We start from the raw sequence: 16,705 nt of genomic DNA, 5'->3' as shown, positions 1-16,705 counted from the left end.
AGTAAAGAATCAACGTAGATCATTTATTTATAGATACGTTTTATTTTCTATCATATAATTTCTATTTTGAAAATAAACACTGAAAATCGAAGACTCAAGATATCTTGTTTTTAGTTATTTTTTAACAAATTTTAATAATTTTTATTCTTACTTTTAATTTTGTTTAAATATTGATGTAGCTCCTATTTATTTCGAATAAAAAATGTAGTCATTATATAAACCTCATAACTTCATAATTTCATGATCTGTATAAAAACATAGAACTTTTGTAGAAAATATTTCTAAAAATAATTACATTGTTACTTGTTCCAATCTTTAGAATTCCATTTTCAACGAGATGTTCCCGTATCTGTAAAATAAGAAAATGAAAGATTTTATAAACGAGCCAAAAATTTTCCATTAAAGTTAACAAAATGCAGTATTTTTTTCAAGTAATCGTGCATGTTAAATGTTACTGATAGGATGCAGTCAGGTTATCTGGAGGTTTACTCTCTCTCTTTCTCTCTCTCTTTCTCTCTCTCTCTCTCTCTCTCTCTCTCTCTCTCTCTCTCTCTCGTTGTTTATAATCCACGATATCGTGAAACAATAAATTTAAACGGTTCATATTGAAATATAATCAAAATAAATGTATCGCTTGTTTTTGCTCAAGCAGAATATATTACACAGATTATTACGCAACAAAAAATATTTTTCTGTTACTATTACTGGAATAAAGTTCGTTAATTAAAGTTGTATCTCGTTCTTATATGTCTTTTTTTATTTAAGTTTAGATTATTATCAGTAAACCTGTGAAAATATAATTTTATATAACAAAAATACATTCGATATAAATTTTAAAAAATAATGATAATAATGATATATGATAATAATCAATTAAAAAGTAAATATGGTAATAAATTATTTCTGCCTTTTAAATTTGAACGCGATTATCGATTGTTTTCGAATATGTCACTATCGATAAAAACGATAACGATAACATCGATAATTATCGAAAGTGATATCGATTATGAATTGTTGTTAGTACCTAACCTGTTGTTAATATATGATATATATACGCAAATAAGAGTAAAATGTGAAAAGTTAAAAACAGTTCATTCTTGCTGTATTAAAAGATATCCACTTTCAAAACATCAGATAATTCATACAAGTGAATAAATATGTGGTCATTTTATCTTCTGTTTCTAGGTTAAGTTAACCTGTAAACTTAATAGTTTTAATAACTGTGAAAAGCGAATAGTATTGAAAAATTAGAAATTAATCAAAGCAAAAGTAATTTACATAACTATAAAAATGGCACTAAATAGAGATCGGCGTTCAAACGCCGGAAGTAAGATGGCAAAATTACTGAATGAAGAAGAGGAAGATGATTTCTATAAAACAACTTATGGAGGTTTTGACGAAGTAGAACAGGATCATGATTACATGTTAATGTCAATTTATTTATTCACCAATTTGTCAACATTATGATAATAAGAATTAATCACGAGCAATTTGTCTTAATTTAGGGAAGAAGATGAAGCGGAAGATGAAGTAGATTCAGACTTTAGCATAGATGAAAATGATGAGCCCATTTCTGATACTGAACAGGAGGGACCTAAGAAAAAACGTAGGCTAGTAACAAAAGCTTACAAAGAACCTAAAGTTCAGTCTAATCAATTGCCATCTAAAGAAAAGAGAGTAAGACAGCCAAGGCAAAGAACCTTTATCGAGAGCACAGGTGAATGTGTGTGAAATAAATGCTGAATTATATGGACAAACAACAAATTGTAATCTTTTATAGAAAGAAAATCTATACGTCGATCTACTGCTGCAAAATCGGCTGCAACACAAAGAAGACTTACTGAAAGAAATGAGCATCAAAAAAGGAAAACCAGAGTTATAAGACATGATACATGGAAACCTACTCAAGAAGAATTATTAGAAGAAGCATTGCAAACTGAACAGATCAATATGAAATCATTAGGTTTGATATGATGATCATTAGATTGCCTAATATGCTATTGATAATTTTAATCTTTTTATTATTTTTGCTAATTCAATTTTATTAATTGCAGAAAAGTATCAGAAACTAGAAAATGAAAAAAAAAATACTAGGACAGTAAGAAAATCGCAAACTGGTCCTATGATTAGGTATCAGTCTTTAGCAATGCCTGTTATGATACTTTCTGAGGTGAATTATGATAAAGAAGAAGATAAAATTAATGTCGAAGGAGATGATGAAAAAAGTGCAAATTTGGAAGACAAGCATCCAGATGGGACAACAGGTGAAAGGTAAAATATAACTTTCTTTTCAATTAAATTAACAATATTGTAACAATAAATTTCTATTCATTTCAGTGCTGTAACTATAAAGACAGAAAATGGCATGACGGACGTTGCCAAAAAGGAATCTTCTCAAAATTCCAACAAAGGCAAATATTACTATGAACAAACAAAAGGATATTATGAAAGAACCTTCATTACTTTCGAAAATGAACAACTATTTTCTGAAGCTTTCAAGAAACCTTCCACTCCAAGATCACCAATGAAACCTTTATGTGCAATTACTAGGTAAAATATCAAAAATATACTTTTCATAGTTTTTTAATAGATAAAGATAAATTTATAAATATAAAAAAATATTTAGGCTCCCAGCAAAATATTTAGATCCCATGACTCAGCTACCATACAAAAATGTGCAAACGTTTCGTCTATTGCGTGAAGCGTATTATCAACAATTAGAAGCTCGAACAGATATTAATGATACCTCACAAAGCCCAGATTTACTACGGTGGCTCGAATGGAGACAAAAAAATCATGGTGGTCTAGCTCAAAGAAACACAGTACGTCTTGAACCAGCTTCCGCGAGCATGCCTATGTAGTTTCATGAACCAGTGATAAAATTAAACAATATCTGTATCATTATAGCAATGCATTATTTTTTATTTTTATTATTTCTAAATTCAGGACTTCCATTTAAGAAACCTTTAATTTGTAAAATAAATGTAACTACAAATAACAGCGAAAAAATATGTTGTAAAGAAAAGAGAAACTGTAAATAATCGCATAATTTATTGTTAAGTGTAGTATCGAATTATTGCATATCATCTGCATTGTATCACGTGAGTTTTGAGATTCTTTGTATATACAGTCTTAAAATTATGATAAAAGTAGCGATATATAATGTACCTATTTATACAAAGCTATATCGATTAATATCAATATTTCTCGGCTAACGAAACGAAAAATTGTACAGTACACACGTATACATATATGTTCAAAGCAAAAGTGATTTTATTAATAAAATTATGAAGTACAAAGCATTGGTTAATAAAATGTCGCCGATTCGGCGATATCTTCTTTCATATAATAATATATATATATATATATTAATATATATATATATTATTTATTTCGTGTGGTATATATATATATATATATACATATATATATATCGAATCAACGGAGAATAAACTGATCTCAATAACGTCTAAAAATTCATCGTTCTAAATATTCCATTCGTACAAATTCAATCTTCGCAAAAATGGAACTTGAAGAAGTTCCATCAAGTATCGTATTTAGTAACCTAATGGTACAAAATGAAAACTAAAAAGGCATGTTGTATGTATACCCGAAGGGAAAAGTATGATTCTTCCATTGTTCTGTTAATTCATCGCACGCACTGACACGAAATTAGAATTTTTCGACTATCATTGCTTCGAAATGAATTTACATTTTAAAAGCTGACTAGTCAGCCAGAGGAATTTTACTTCTTATGTATGGTCACGCATAATCTTGCGGACTTTCTAAATTCTTTCTTTTTTTCCTCTTATTAATTGCTCATTAAGCTATATTGGAAAATAAAAATGATTATTTATTTAAAGAGAAGTATTTTAAATAAAATCCACACTTTTACCGGAACACTACTGGTAGTTATCTCTATTACTTATTGCAATTTACCAGGTAAATTGCGATAAAAGAGATAATTATGTTACTAATAAATAGCGCTCTCAGAAAAGCATAAATTATATTTCCAAGACTTCCTGTATTTGTTAACACGTTGACTGCCACGTCATTTTTCATATTTTGTCTAGAAGCTTGATTGAAATATACTACACCATAAAATTTAATTTTTGCAGATATTATATAGTATTTACACTTTCTTCTGATAATATTATTCAAATCATTCACATTGTTGACAACTTATTAGTCCATGAAATTTATCTTATTTAAAAAAAGGATTAGTAACGTCGATCACCGATGATCGCCGTGGCAATCAACGTGTTAATGATATTTTTTAAATTAAAAAGAAAAGAAAAGAATAATGTTATAGTTCCCTATAACCGGTTCTGTGTGCTCGTTTTATCGTTTTCTTGGTATGATTACTATTGCACGAACCATCAATGTCCTCGCATAATACAGCGAGGTGTAGACATTTCAATATTTCAACGTTTTACTCACTCTCTATTTATTCATCAAGATACAACGAGGACTTGTAACGATAACAGATTACATTGCGGCTACACACATCGAAGCGATAATTATTAGACGCCTAGAAAGTACGATATAATCTCGCAAATAGTGTACTTTCGTGTATTATCACTTTTATGATACGCGTCAAAATTTGAATTCGTTAATTCCTGTGCCAAAATTTCAATTCTTCCTTCGTTCTTTCAGTTCTCTTACTTTTCAGCTTTTTTCCACTTGGAAAAAAAGAATACCTTCGGAGAAAGTGTTCTTTTGTTTGTTTAAAAAATGGATAAGCTGCTTATCGTATTTCAAGGTCAACGCTACGGTGCAAATTCGAAAGCAGAGAGTGAGCAACAATAAAAGTGTTTCAAGTCCGATTTAATTCTTTTTTTTTTTTTTTCATTTTTTGTTTTCTTCCTCAGTTGCTCTCGTTAAGCTTCTTCTATCTTGTTCTCTTATTTGTCTTCTTCTATAATCGTGCACCTGTATACTTAAACTGCAAGACTTCACTTGTGTTATAATATAGACTGTCTCTGAAACATTCGGCCAAATTTTGGAACAATGATACATCATCAGTCGTAAGATCAAAAACCAAAAAGATATTAATACTAATGCTTTGCTACTTAACAAATAATTATTGCTTGCATCTTTAGATCCAATCTTTGTCATCAAGTTGATGCACTATGGATAAAATTTCAGGTGACTAATTTGCTCGTACAATCTCTTACTCAGCTCGCTTATGGAAGAATATATAGTTGTTAATCTATAATTAATTGTGAACATTCACTTGCACTTTTTAGTACACTTTGGGAATTCCTTTATGAAGATCATCACTTTCGACACCCATGGTACACTCTTTTCATCCCTGTGACTCACAAAGTATGCACTCCCCCAAGATGCGACCAAGTATTTCAGACACATTTCTTTTGTGTAACGTTTATAAACCGTTCGCTTCTACGTGTCAAGTAGAATAACATATGTATTATAAAGAAGCAGTAATACAACACTGACTTATTGTAACATATCAGAGATAAAGATAGTGGCGAGAGATTAGAGAGGAAGGGAGAGAGGCAGGATGAATTTCGGGGACAGAATTAGTGCATATGCATATCTTCGTCCTTCGTAAATATTTCTGATGATGTATTTTTGGGTTGTATGATCGTGTCTATGGTATTCTTTACTCCAACGTATCCAGCTATTGTATATACGTGTCGCTAGATTTTCCCCGATTCTCATCATTCATTTCCCAAATAATCCGAAGGAACTTGAGGAGTCTATGATATCAATCTTTCCTATTACATTTTCAACTAAAGCATACAAATAATAACAAAAATTTGTTTGTTCCATGGTCAAAAAAGGCTGATTTAATGATACTGATGGTGGCGACGTTGATACTAGTAGTGGTGATAATAATAATAATAGTAGTAGTAGTAGTAATAGTAGTAGTAGTAGTAGTAATATTAGTAGTAGCAGTAATAATAACAGCAGTAATAGTAATATGTTTCAATCGAATTAAAGCGACTGTTGAGGGCAAAATTGTACAGATGTTTTCTTTTAAGTACTACTATTAATATCTGCTTCCATAAAATAACGGAGCCAAAGAACAGTCTATTTTGCATCCAGAACGCCGGATTATTTGGGAAACCAGTAATCAGTGTATACTTATATTCGTAAATAGTCTTGATTCTTGTACTGTTTGCACCTGTTACGTTTACCGTCGACCACTTTTCTTTTTCCCTCTGCCTCTTTGTATGTCCTTCTGCAAACACAAAGGTACATAATCGCAGTTATTATATGTAATCACATTTAAAGATTAATGTGGTCTTATACCATGTGCAAATGATACATTGCAATTCTTATGCCAGTAGAGAGGATGAGAATTATGTTAGAAAATGTTCAATATCTTGATGTGTTTAGTTTTAGGGATATGCTCTTTTTCTATGAAAAATCTTGATTTATTTCATCGAACTAGTGTTTATTTCAAGTTAAACTGTAGCCAATAAAAAATATGTATAAACACATTTGAAATTTCTATAAACCTTTTCTCCTACTTTCTTCTCTTTAACATAACTGTAAATTTACATATATTAAACAATATAAGTAGCTTTTACTAAACTATTTTATTAGCATTTAATACCTTTTAGGTATCACAGGGATATAATTAGATTTTAAATAGTGTATGCTTAAACAATAGAAAAATAATAATTTATAAATTCTTAATATAATTCATTATTGTCACAGCAGACAATAATGATCGGTATGAAATTTTTTATTTGTCTTCACTCACTAATGATGAATCTCAAAAACATAAATTGATGAATGATTCAATGACTAATTTTCATTACAGTTTATTGTTTTAAGATTGAATTTTCAAGTTTTCATAATACAATAGGAATAAGCAGAAAATTGTATAAAGGATGAATTTAATAAAGATTAAATAATCGAATTTAAATAAACATAAATCTACTCGTAGTTTCATTTATTATATGAAAAATATTTTATATAGTGGGCAAATGTACACGAGAAAAATGTTTTGTAAACATTTGAAAAGTACATCTCAATAATCAAAAGAAATATTTATTTATCTGAAAGTTACACACTAGTACTACTCTAATGAAATGCATTATGTCTCAGCATTCGTTTACATGTAAAAAAAAAGATATGAAATGGCTTTTTTATACATGTATAAGTTCCCATACATTCGATTACACGTAATCCATGTTTTGAAATGCTACAATTTAAAGCTCTTATCAGTCCATAAGAATCTTTTAAAAATTAACATTTTTACAGACCACGTGTTACATATGTATATATATTCAGAGTACGTGCAATAAAACATTTAAAAAATAATACTGACGAAAATGAATGGCTTCTGTTACGTTAAGTAAAATTTAATAGAAAACAAACCCTCGAAACTTACAATTGTGAAGCTTTATTATTCGTCGATCTTCTGACATTAATAAGTATTCATAAAAAAAAGCTTTCCACTTTCATAAATATAAAAAAATAAATTTTAGTGTAATTGAAATATGAATAAATCTTAAGATGTATTATCTTAGATATTTCTATAAAACATAAATTTTAGATAAGTATAGCGTGAATGTGTTCTACGTTTATTTTCTTCTCTAATTAATAATTTTCTTTATAACAAAGTGAAAAGTGTTACTCTTATTCTGTAAACAATAAAATCTTAGAACTTTGAATATATCAAAATGTGTAACCATACAACAATAAAACTAGTCAATTAGTAACAATCATCATGGAAGAAAAAATACATAATAAAAGTGTCTTTAGTTGTATTTAATTTTGATGTATGTTAAAATTAACTCAATTTACAAATCAACTTAATATTTATAATTAACTAATCATAGTTTTCTTATATTAAAACTATGCTATCGTACAAAGAATTATTCCAGAAACTTTCTCATTTCTTTTTTTCACTTTTGTTTCTTTTTACTGGACCATAGACTAAATTTTTTTCTCTTAGAAAGTTGGTATTATTTGAGTGTACTCTGGTGATATTGATACTGTATTTGCGTGTACACACATTTTAAGCAGCAAGGTGAGTCACTGGCAGCACTGCTTGCGCATTCCCTCTGAGTTCATTGTTGGTTTCACGTCGATGGGTTCTACGTTTTGTGGCCGGATTGTATCACCCTCGGGTGGGTCGCGTATCTGTTTCTGCGATACGATTCTGTAGATTTCTGCAATAATCAAATACTCTATCATCATCTGTCTTTAAGGACGCATGTATCAAATCGCTGCAATGTTACTTCCATTTAGCAAAAAATACTGCAGCAATTACTTCCAAAACAAATACTATGTAGAGTTAGAAAGATGTCCCTTGGAAAGAAAAGAAATCTCATTGGTTAATTGCAATTTCTATTAAACGCAATATAATCACAAATTATGAATGTTTATAGAAATTCCTGTTTCTACAAATCTAATTAAATGAGTGGAATTGAAACAGAAATATATTTTAAAGGATCTGTAAATTTATTAACTATTTTTAAGGTATTATTATGATGTTCTCCGTGATTATTCTCGCCTTAAACTGAATATTTTATGTATATAAATATAAATATAAATATAAAATATAAATATAATATTATATATCTCAGTTAATTTTTACTTTAGGAATAAGTTTAGCAATAAGTTTACCTGTTAATATATTTTGAAATGCTGTCTCAACATTTGTAGAATCTAAAGCAGAAGTTTCAATAAAAGAGAGGCCGTTTCTCTCCGCGAACGCTTTCGCCTCGTCGGTTGGAACCGCACGTAGATGCCTTAAGTCAGATTTATTTCCCACCAACATAATAACGATGTTTTGATCAGCATGGTCCCGCAATTCTCGTAACCATCTCTCCACATTTTCGTACGTCAAATGCTTCGCGATATCGTACACCAACAGAGCCCCAACCGCACCACGATAGTACCTAGGAATTTTCATCCAGATAAAATTACTATTTATTGTATTAAAAAAAGTATAATTATTTTGATAACATTTAAGTTTCATGAAATATATTACATTGATAAAGAACATGAAAGATTTAAATTTAAAACACATTAATGATTTAGAAAAGAATACTGTTATTTCTTCAACTTACGCAGATGTAATGGCGCGATAACGCTCTTGTCCTGCTGTGTCCCAAATCTGAGCTTTAATAGTTTTCCCATCTACTTGTATACTACGCGTAGCAAATTCAACTCCTATAGTCGACTTTGATTCCAAGTTGAATTCATTTCTTGTAAATCTTGACAAAAGATTACTTTTTCCTACACCAGAATCACCAATAAGAACAACTGTAATAACAAAAAAATACTTTATTAAATAAATCAAAATGATAAAATAAAAATTTACGTATTTTGTTTGGTACAATTAGTATTTTATTAATTCATTTATGTAATTATAAAGAAAAAATCTTTTAATTAATTTAAGAAACAATGAATAATTAGACCAGAATAGTATCATCATACAGTGCAATAAAATTAATTTCTTTAGATATTAATCTTTACCTAATTTGGAAATATCTTGCCTCAAAAATTATTTTATTTAGAATCTACAACTTTATAATTTACATAACACTATAATTTAACACCAAAACTTCCAATATTTAAAATATAAATAAAAATTGTATAGTACTACATGAAGAAATCAAAGTTAGACTCTATGTACTCTTTGTCTATACAAATATTCCATCCTATTCTAGTTATTCTTCCTATTTACACAAATATTTAATTTATACTCTTCTCTAATTGTATCATTCTTGTCTATATAAAAATATAGATATTTGTACAAATGAAATAAACTTTGCACAAGGTACCAAATGCTTAAAAAAGAAAGGGAGATATATGGAAAGATATATAATATAAGAAAAAAAATCAAACTTCACCAAAAATCATTGACATCCCCAAAACAGAAATTATTGTAAATTTACAAAATTTCCATGAAAAATTACAAATTGTCATTTTGCTATTCTTGCTCTAGTGCATAATGCCAACATCGATTGAATAAAGTTCTTCTGTCATATAATTACTAGACTATAGATTTTAATGCAAATTTATATTTTTATGAAACATAATTAAAAAAGTGCAAGTGAGATAGAGATTCATTTTGGCTATGAAAAATTATAAGAAATACTCTACTTTGTATACTTTATGTATTCTTGCATATTTGCATTCTATACATTTTTGGATCTTTAAATTTTCCATAAATGAATAAAACTCTGCAGTCTAATAATTGCAAATAACACCCAATATCTAATAGAGTAAATATTTTTGCTAAAAAAGGTAAAAATCTATTCAGCAACAATTAAGACTGCCAGATCTCTTTATTCCCCTGAAAATAATAAACACAAGGGTCACTTTTGTTATGGACCCTTTAATCATATAAGTTGTTCAGAGAAATGAATCACGAATCACGGATAACGAGGGTATACACAAAGGTGTAACTGGCCACGAAACAAAAATAGATTTAGATAGTTGACTCATTCGATTAACTGTAACTTCGATAATTTCGAACATGTCGTCCAACAAAAATCATTTGACAAGTTTTCACATGTGAAAACTTCATCTCTGATGTCATCGTTTAAGCCTCGATATTCTACGCTCTTTCTGTCAATCGTATCATCGTTTCAAACTTGACGTTATTTCGGAACCTGTTATGTTACTGAACGATGACAACTGTGATGTTTAACTAACATACCGATGTATATGTATATAAAATAATTACACAATAACAATTATAAAATAATACAAATTATAGAATAATAAACTATATAATTAAAAAGAAAATTAATACACACATATACGTATACAAAATCGTACGTGTATACGTGTATACATAATGAATAGCAGCAGCACACACGTATACACAGTACATACACACATACGAATATGTAATATATATATATATATATACACACACACGTATACGTGTACTTCGTGAACGTGTATGTGGATGTGTATGCATGTATGCGTGGAAAAATTTTCGCCAAACTTCTCTAATGAATAGTAAAGTTAGGTTGATGAGTCGAATCGAGATTTACCTTTAAATAAATAATCATATTCGTCATCCCGAGTGCCCATCTCGTCTGGAGCAATAAACCCCTTTAGTAGACTGACGGACGATACCTAGATATCGGAACACACTACTACAACTTGTAGTTATTTACAAAAATGAAATTGTCGAAGCAACCAAATAGACTTTGCGCACTGTTTATCTACTCACGGCGTACGTACAACACCTACGTGGATATGTACGGTAGAAAAAATATGAAACGAAACAAGCACGACTATACGATGATATAATTATTTTCGTTCTTTCAATTTAACTGTACAATATGGCCTCCTTTCTACGCCCCTCCAAACCCGATAAATTACACATGCGCAATGTGTACAGATTGTACGCATGCGCGGATTTTGATCACAAATTAAATTTATTATAGATTAGCGTTGGAATAGAAAGTATTTGATACACGATACCACTTGAATTTGACTTTATATTTGACGATGATACTATTTAAATCGCGCGGGATATTTAAATTTCCTTATACTATTAGGTTGACTAATAAACTCATTTACTACGAAGCAATTAAACTCATCTACGCTCTAGGTATTAAGTTTTACATACTACGTTTATATACTATATTACTACTTATTTATATTTGTACCTATTGTATCAGTACCTATTATACTACTTATATATATCTCTATTATTATCTATATTATTTTGTAGCAACAGTATAAATTTAGTACTAGATTTTAAATTTATATGTTGTATTTATATCAATATCTTATTTGTCTTATTATAACAATATTATTGTGTTACTACCTATGTATAGGAGAAAAGTAGATTTAAGAATAAAAATCAAAGCCCCTAGAGGTTCAAAAGGATCATTCAACTTTTTTTAAAACACATCAAGGATTTTAACTAAGAAATAACTTATTTATACTATTTCTATATAAATATATATCCTTCATAAGAAATTGAAATACTTTATTAAATTTTAAATAAATAATTAAATAAATAATATTAAATATTAAATATACTATGTTAATAAAAAGTAAATGAATTTAGTATTCAATCCAATATTACAATTATTATCTATATTCAATAAAGGTGGCCACCAACCAAGATAAAACAAACCATTAAATAGTTAAATATATAGTACTGGTGAACAAAATTTTAATTGTTGTTAGCAATTTTCTGTTCAATTTAAAATTAATATATATATATTTAGAAATTTTCATGAATTTTAAGAGAAACAGCAATTTATCTATATCACGAGAAAAAATATTAAACTCAAAACTCAAAAATCAAACTCACTAGCGATTCTTATAAGACGAATGAATTGATAAATTTCATTAAAATCTCATTTTTATTCTATTATTCTCTGAATAAATAAATATAAATGTACTTTATATCTCAGTAATTAAAGCGTAATTAGTGTTAAAAATAATCTAAGTACAAGTATCTAATAGATACTTTTTTTAAATTTGTCACATGACCCTAGACTTCCCAATCATAGAATCATCCAATGAATGGTTGATTATACAGTGCAATGTTATTTTTTCGTGAATTGCAGACCGACTTACAAGTATGGTTTTCTATACAAAGTCGTAATTTTATGATGTAATCGAATGTTGCATGAGTTAGGACCATGTGCTGGAACCAAATAAAAGGTAAGTCATTGAAAGACAGTCATTAATTTTAATGCATACTTAGATCAACCATACTATCATCGTTATTAATTTTTATTTTAAGAATTTTTTAATAAATTCTAACAAAATTACACATAATAATTAATACATATAATTGTTTTTACTCTTTTAAATTATTTACGTTTGGATAATAACAAAATCTCATGAAACTGATAAATTAACAACTATTTCATCATGTTAGTAAACACATGTTATTGTTTTCTTAATTCTAGAATGATCGAAAAATGATTTACAAACAAAGATATTATTAAATGCGGAAGGGAAATAAAATTTGGAAATGAATAAGTTAAGTGGCATACCTCCAAATTTGGATCTGGATGATCCAAGATTTCGAGTCAGACCATATCAACAAATTGTTGCTTCTTGTACAGGTGCTTTTATTACATCAATTTTTGGTAAGATTTACTCTTATTTAATACAACATATTTTTTACAAAAAAAAATTAATTCTATAGAGAAAATATTACAAACTTTCTTTTATAGTTACTCCTTTGGATGTAGTTAAGATCAGACTACAAGCACAGCAGAAAGCAATGATCTCTAACAAATGCTTTCTTTATTGTAATGGCTTAATGGATCACTTATGTCCTTGTCTAAATGGGAAAGGTCCAATATGGGCTAGAGGAAATGGAAAGTTTAATGGCACAGTGGTACGACGCATATAAAAATTTCTGCTAAAATTTAAACAATAATAAAAACTAGTAATTAAATAATATAGAATAATTCATTTATAGGATGCTTTTATGAAGATTAGCAAGAATGAAGGTATTCTTTCACTATGGAGTGGCTTAAGTCCTACTCTTGTTCTAGCTGTACCTGCAACCATAGTGTATTTTGTTTCATATGAACAGTTAAGATTATATCTTAAGGTATATAAACTTCCCTTCAACTTCATTTAAGTCTTTCTCCATTTTCTAATATTATTCATATGTTCATAGGATAAATATAATAACAACTACAGAAAAGTTAGTGGAGTTACCATGGAACAGCCATTCTGGATTCCTATGTTAGCTGGGGCTACAGCACGGATTTGGGCTGCAACCTTAGTGAGCCCATTAGAGTTAATTAGAACAAAGATGCAATCTCAGAGATTAAGTTATGCAGGTAATTTCTTGTGCCTATTATTTTTCACATCATAAATTATGCACAATAATAATGTAATATTTATATCTATCTCTTTTAGAAATTCTTCAAGCATTGAAAACTGTTATAAAATATAATGGGGTTCCTGGCTTATGGATGGGATTAACTACTACTCTTCTACGTGATGTACCCTTTAGTGCGATTTACTGGTTAAATTACGAAGCTATAAAGCAAAAGTTTCAAGTGACTCAACAGACTTTTACTTTTAACTTTATAGCAGGTGCTATAGCTGGATCTGTGGGTGTTTTGTTTATATTCTAACTTTAATGATAACGACAGAGATATAAAAATACTATATACATATTGATTTTATAGATAGCCGCATTTTTAACTATTCCATTTGACGTTGTGAAAACACATAGACAAATAGAAATGGGTGAGAAAGAGATTTATTCAGGTATTATAAGTTTCATTCCCCACTTTCTTTTTATATCTCTATGTCTTTCACATATCTGTATCTTTCTTTAACGAGAATATGAATTACAGATAAACCTGGACGTATTGGCGGAACGTGGATTGTAATAAAAAAAATTTATATGCAAAATGGAGTGAGAGGATTATTTACAGGACTAATTCCGCGAGTAATTAAAGTAGCTCCAGCTTGTGCGATTATGATTGCGACATTTGAACATGGGAAACGATTCTTTCAAGTATACAATGCTAACCAAATACTTCAATACGAGAACGATTTACAACTTCTAAAACACAAGCGAAAAAGCGTAGAATGACGTGCATGTCATATTTTATATCATAATATATTATACTCAAAGAGGACGAATAAATTTTATTTAAAAATTTATTCAAGATTTTAAATATTTGACAGGAAAAGTAAGCTATGTATAAACTAAGAATTGAAGACTGTTAAAATATGAAGAGGTAATTACGCAATTTAGTAACTTTCCCAATTTTGACTATTTGATTTCAGACTTTTCCTTTTCAAGTTTCATTTTATCATAAAAACAGGAAATCAATTATGAGAACTTGAGAAATTAATGTACTTATCATTTTACTAAGAAAGCACCAAATTAAAGAATGTTCTTATTTCATACAAATATATTTCTTTAGTTTAACCCTTTCGCTTAGGCAGTCCAGTCCGCCTAAGTGCTCTCACTGTACGGAGGCGCGCGCCACAAATGCGCACAGTGGCATGATTGCTATGTAAATGTTTTCCTAAGTCTTAAATAACAACTGTGCTGAATAAAACAATAATAAAACAATCTTTGCTCCAATATGATAAGTATAATTTACATCTTTAATATGAAAAGGCTTACAAAATTACAGGTAATATATTACATATTTACATATTTACAAGACTTTACAATAAAATGTTTAATATAATTAATTATGAAAAGTAAGTTAGTTAATATATTAATATGTAAAGATTAGTAACATAATTCTGAATGATATATTTTGAAACAAGGATCTATACATAAGCCAACATTGCAATCTTTACACTCATATCGTGATTCGGATCTTTTATCATTTTTTCTACAAATGACACATCTTCGTTTTTGGTTTTTATTTTTTGGCTCATAGAATGAGGGAAAATGTCTCTCTGTTAACCTCTTTGGATTGTCAATGGGTCTGCTTTGACGCTGAACTACATGGTGCAGATACTTTGCAATTATTTGTTTTATTAACCCTAACTGAAATTTTGCCATGGAAATGGTTTCTCGTCGATTGTACTTATAAACACAATATGCATTCCACACACAAATGTCTATGAGGTGGAAGAAAAATTTGTGGTACCACTTCAACGATTTACGCATTGAATTAACAGTGCTTAGAACCGTATCAACTTTGTTTATTATGCCCATTGACTTATTATAACTTATAACACACACAGGTTTCTGCATACTCTGTTGTTCTCTATACCTAGACACTGCTACAAAATCTGCAGTATGCATACTTGTAATCATATAAACTTCTTTTTTGTCTATCCATTTCATCGCTAACAAAGTATTTGATATACAAAAACAGGCCTCTCCTTTTTTCAAATGCTCTTCAAACTTCGGTATTCCTTGGTCCCTCATGCATTGGTATAATTATTATGTAAAAAGTTAAATAATGCTGGACTCGAATAAAAGTTGTCTAGATAAACTGTGTGACCTTTTCCTAAGTATGGTTTCAAAAGTGACAAGACTATTGCTCCCGATTTTCCAATTCCTGTGATTGCACTTTCTACAATTGTTGAGCTTTCGCTATAAATTATTATTAACTACAGCCTGATATATGGGGTGTCGATCGTCGCATGGTCGCCGTCTATAAGCGGCACCCGTACCCACAGGTCATCTAGCCGGCGCCGCCTACAAGCGGCACCCGAAGCGAGAGGATTAATTACTTCAATGTTCAAAAAGATTAGATTATGTTTTAACAAATTTACTTAAATATGTTTGAGTAGATGAAAAAATTTCTACCATTTAAAAAATTATTGGCGTTGTAAAAATTCAAAACCTAATCTAACCTTTATGGTAAATTTTGAACACTAAATGCATTAATGTAAAAGAATATTAAATCTCTAAAACTTTCCACTATTTCATAAAGAGGGACAAAAAATCAAATAGTTAAAATTTGGTCAAATTACTAAAATGCACACTTACATATACAAAGATAACCTTTATAATCTTAACCTCTAGTCCAATTTCATAGTAACCAACCACATCTTCACCATAGACATATTCTAAAAAATCCCTAGCATAAATATGAATCAAACGAGTGTTTATACTAGTCGATATTTAAAAATGTTTAAATCATTCATCTTTTTGTTTCAATACAACGTTTAGAAAATTTTATCAGAAAGAGTAACGATAAAAAATAATACGAATTTTAATATAAAACATTTAAAGGTTTGGGAGTTGGAAAATTTCTGGAAATACATAATAGCAAATGTA

The 16,705-nt window shown here is 29.1% G+C and overlaps 3 protein-coding genes and 1 long non-coding RNA gene across 6 annotated transcripts; 2 read left to right on the top strand and 2 right to left on the bottom strand.

Moving 5' to 3' along the window:
- Positions 1–990: 990 nt before the first annotated feature.
- Positions 991–3,299, top strand: YL-1 (Vacuolar protein sorting-associated protein YL-1). Its single transcript, XM_069129193.1, has 6 exons — positions 991–1,424; positions 1,506–1,717; positions 1,781–1,963; positions 2,055–2,271; positions 2,338–2,550; positions 2,627–3,299. The coding sequence occupies exons 1-6, from the start codon at positions 1,291–1,293 to the stop codon at positions 2,859–2,861; spliced, it is 1,194 nt and encodes a 397-aa protein (XP_068985294.1). The 5' UTR covers positions 991–1,290; the 3' UTR covers positions 2,862–3,299.
- Positions 3,300–5,568: 2,269 nt separating this feature from the next.
- On the bottom strand, positions 5,569–11,324 carry Rab11 (RAS oncogene family member Rab11). Of its 3 annotated transcripts, none has more exons than XM_069129196.1 (6): positions 11,180–11,323; positions 10,998–11,099; positions 9,057–9,252; positions 8,611–8,885; positions 7,997–8,153; positions 5,569–6,208 (listed from the first exon to the last, which is right to left on the bottom strand). In XM_069129196.1, the coding sequence occupies exons 2-5, from the start codon at positions 11,035–11,037 to the stop codon at positions 8,017–8,019; spliced, it is 648 nt and encodes a 215-aa protein (XP_068985297.1). In that variant the 5' UTR covers positions 11,038–11,099; positions 11,180–11,323; the 3' UTR covers positions 5,569–6,208; positions 7,997–8,016. The 3 variants fall into 3 exon arrangements, with proteins under 3 accessions (XP_068985297.1, XP_068985298.1, XP_068985295.1); XM_069129197.1 differs by having other exon boundaries at positions 10,998–11,082; positions 11,180–11,322; XM_069129194.1 differs by having other exon boundaries at positions 10,998–11,324.
- Positions 11,325–12,486: 1,162 nt separating this feature from the next.
- Positions 12,487–14,613, top strand: LOC138188477 (mitochondrial glutathione transporter SLC25A40). The gene is made up of 8 exons (XM_069130287.1): positions 12,487–12,633; positions 12,885–13,067; positions 13,155–13,321; positions 13,406–13,540; positions 13,610–13,775; positions 13,855–14,051; positions 14,130–14,211; positions 14,301–14,613. Exons 2-8 carry the CDS (start codon positions 12,950–12,952, stop codon positions 14,540–14,542), a joined length of 1,107 nt encoding a protein of 368 aa, XP_068986388.1. The 5' UTR covers positions 12,487–12,633; positions 12,885–12,949; the 3' UTR covers positions 14,543–14,613.
- Positions 14,298–16,020, bottom strand: LOC138188480 (uncharacterized). The gene is made up of 2 exons (XR_011175513.1): positions 14,864–16,020; positions 14,298–14,672 (listed from the first exon to the last, which is right to left on the bottom strand). It is a non-coding gene; the product is annotated as an uncharacterized LOC138188480 (long non-coding RNA).
- Between the last annotated feature and the right edge of the window lie 685 nt (positions 16,021–16,705).

Source organism: Bombus flavifrons, chromosome 16 (genome assembly GCF_040668555.2).
Source record: "Bombus flavifrons isolate JBK064 chromosome 16, iyBomFlav1_principal, whole genome shotgun sequence".
In the NCBI taxonomy this organism is placed as follows: domain Eukaryota; kingdom Metazoa; phylum Arthropoda; class Insecta; order Hymenoptera; family Apidae; genus Bombus; species Bombus flavifrons.
This window is presented reverse-complemented; position numbering and strand designations above follow the sequence as displayed.

Bases quoted from the DNA above. Each gene is read 5' to 3' on its own strand.
- LOC138188477 (XM_069130287.1), top strand. From the start codon at position 12,950: ATGAATAAGTTAAGTGGCATACCTCCAAATTTGGATCTGGATGATCCA. The intron at 13,541-13,609 runs GTATATAAACTT...ATATGTTCATAG, and splicing joins AGTTAAGATTATATCTTAAG to GATAAATATAATAACAACTA. The intron at 13,776-13,854 runs GTAATTTCTTGT...TATCTCTTTTAG, and splicing joins TCAGAGATTAAGTTATGCAG to AAATTCTTCAAGCATTGAAA.
- YL-1 (XM_069129193.1), top strand. From the start codon at position 1,291: ATGGCACTAAATAGAGATCGGCGTTCAAACGCCGGAAGTAAGATGGCA. The intron at 1,718-1,780 runs GTGAATGTGTGT...AATCTTTTATAG, and splicing joins AACCTTTATCGAGAGCACAG to AAAGAAAATCTATACGTCGA. The intron at 2,551-2,626 runs GTAAAATATCAA...AAAAATATTTAG, and splicing joins CCTTTATGTGCAATTACTAG to GCTCCCAGCAAAATATTTAG.
- Rab11 (XM_069129194.1), bottom strand. From the start codon at position 11,037: ATGGGCACTCGGGATGACGAATATGATTATTTATTTAAAG. The intron at 9,253-10,997 runs GTAAATCTCGAT...TTGTTATTACAG, and splicing joins ATATGATTATTTATTTAAAG to TTGTTCTTATTGGTGATTCT. The intron at 8,154-8,610 runs GTAAACTTATTG...TGATTATTGCAG, and splicing joins ATTTCAAAATATATTAACAG to AAATCTACAGAATCGTATCG.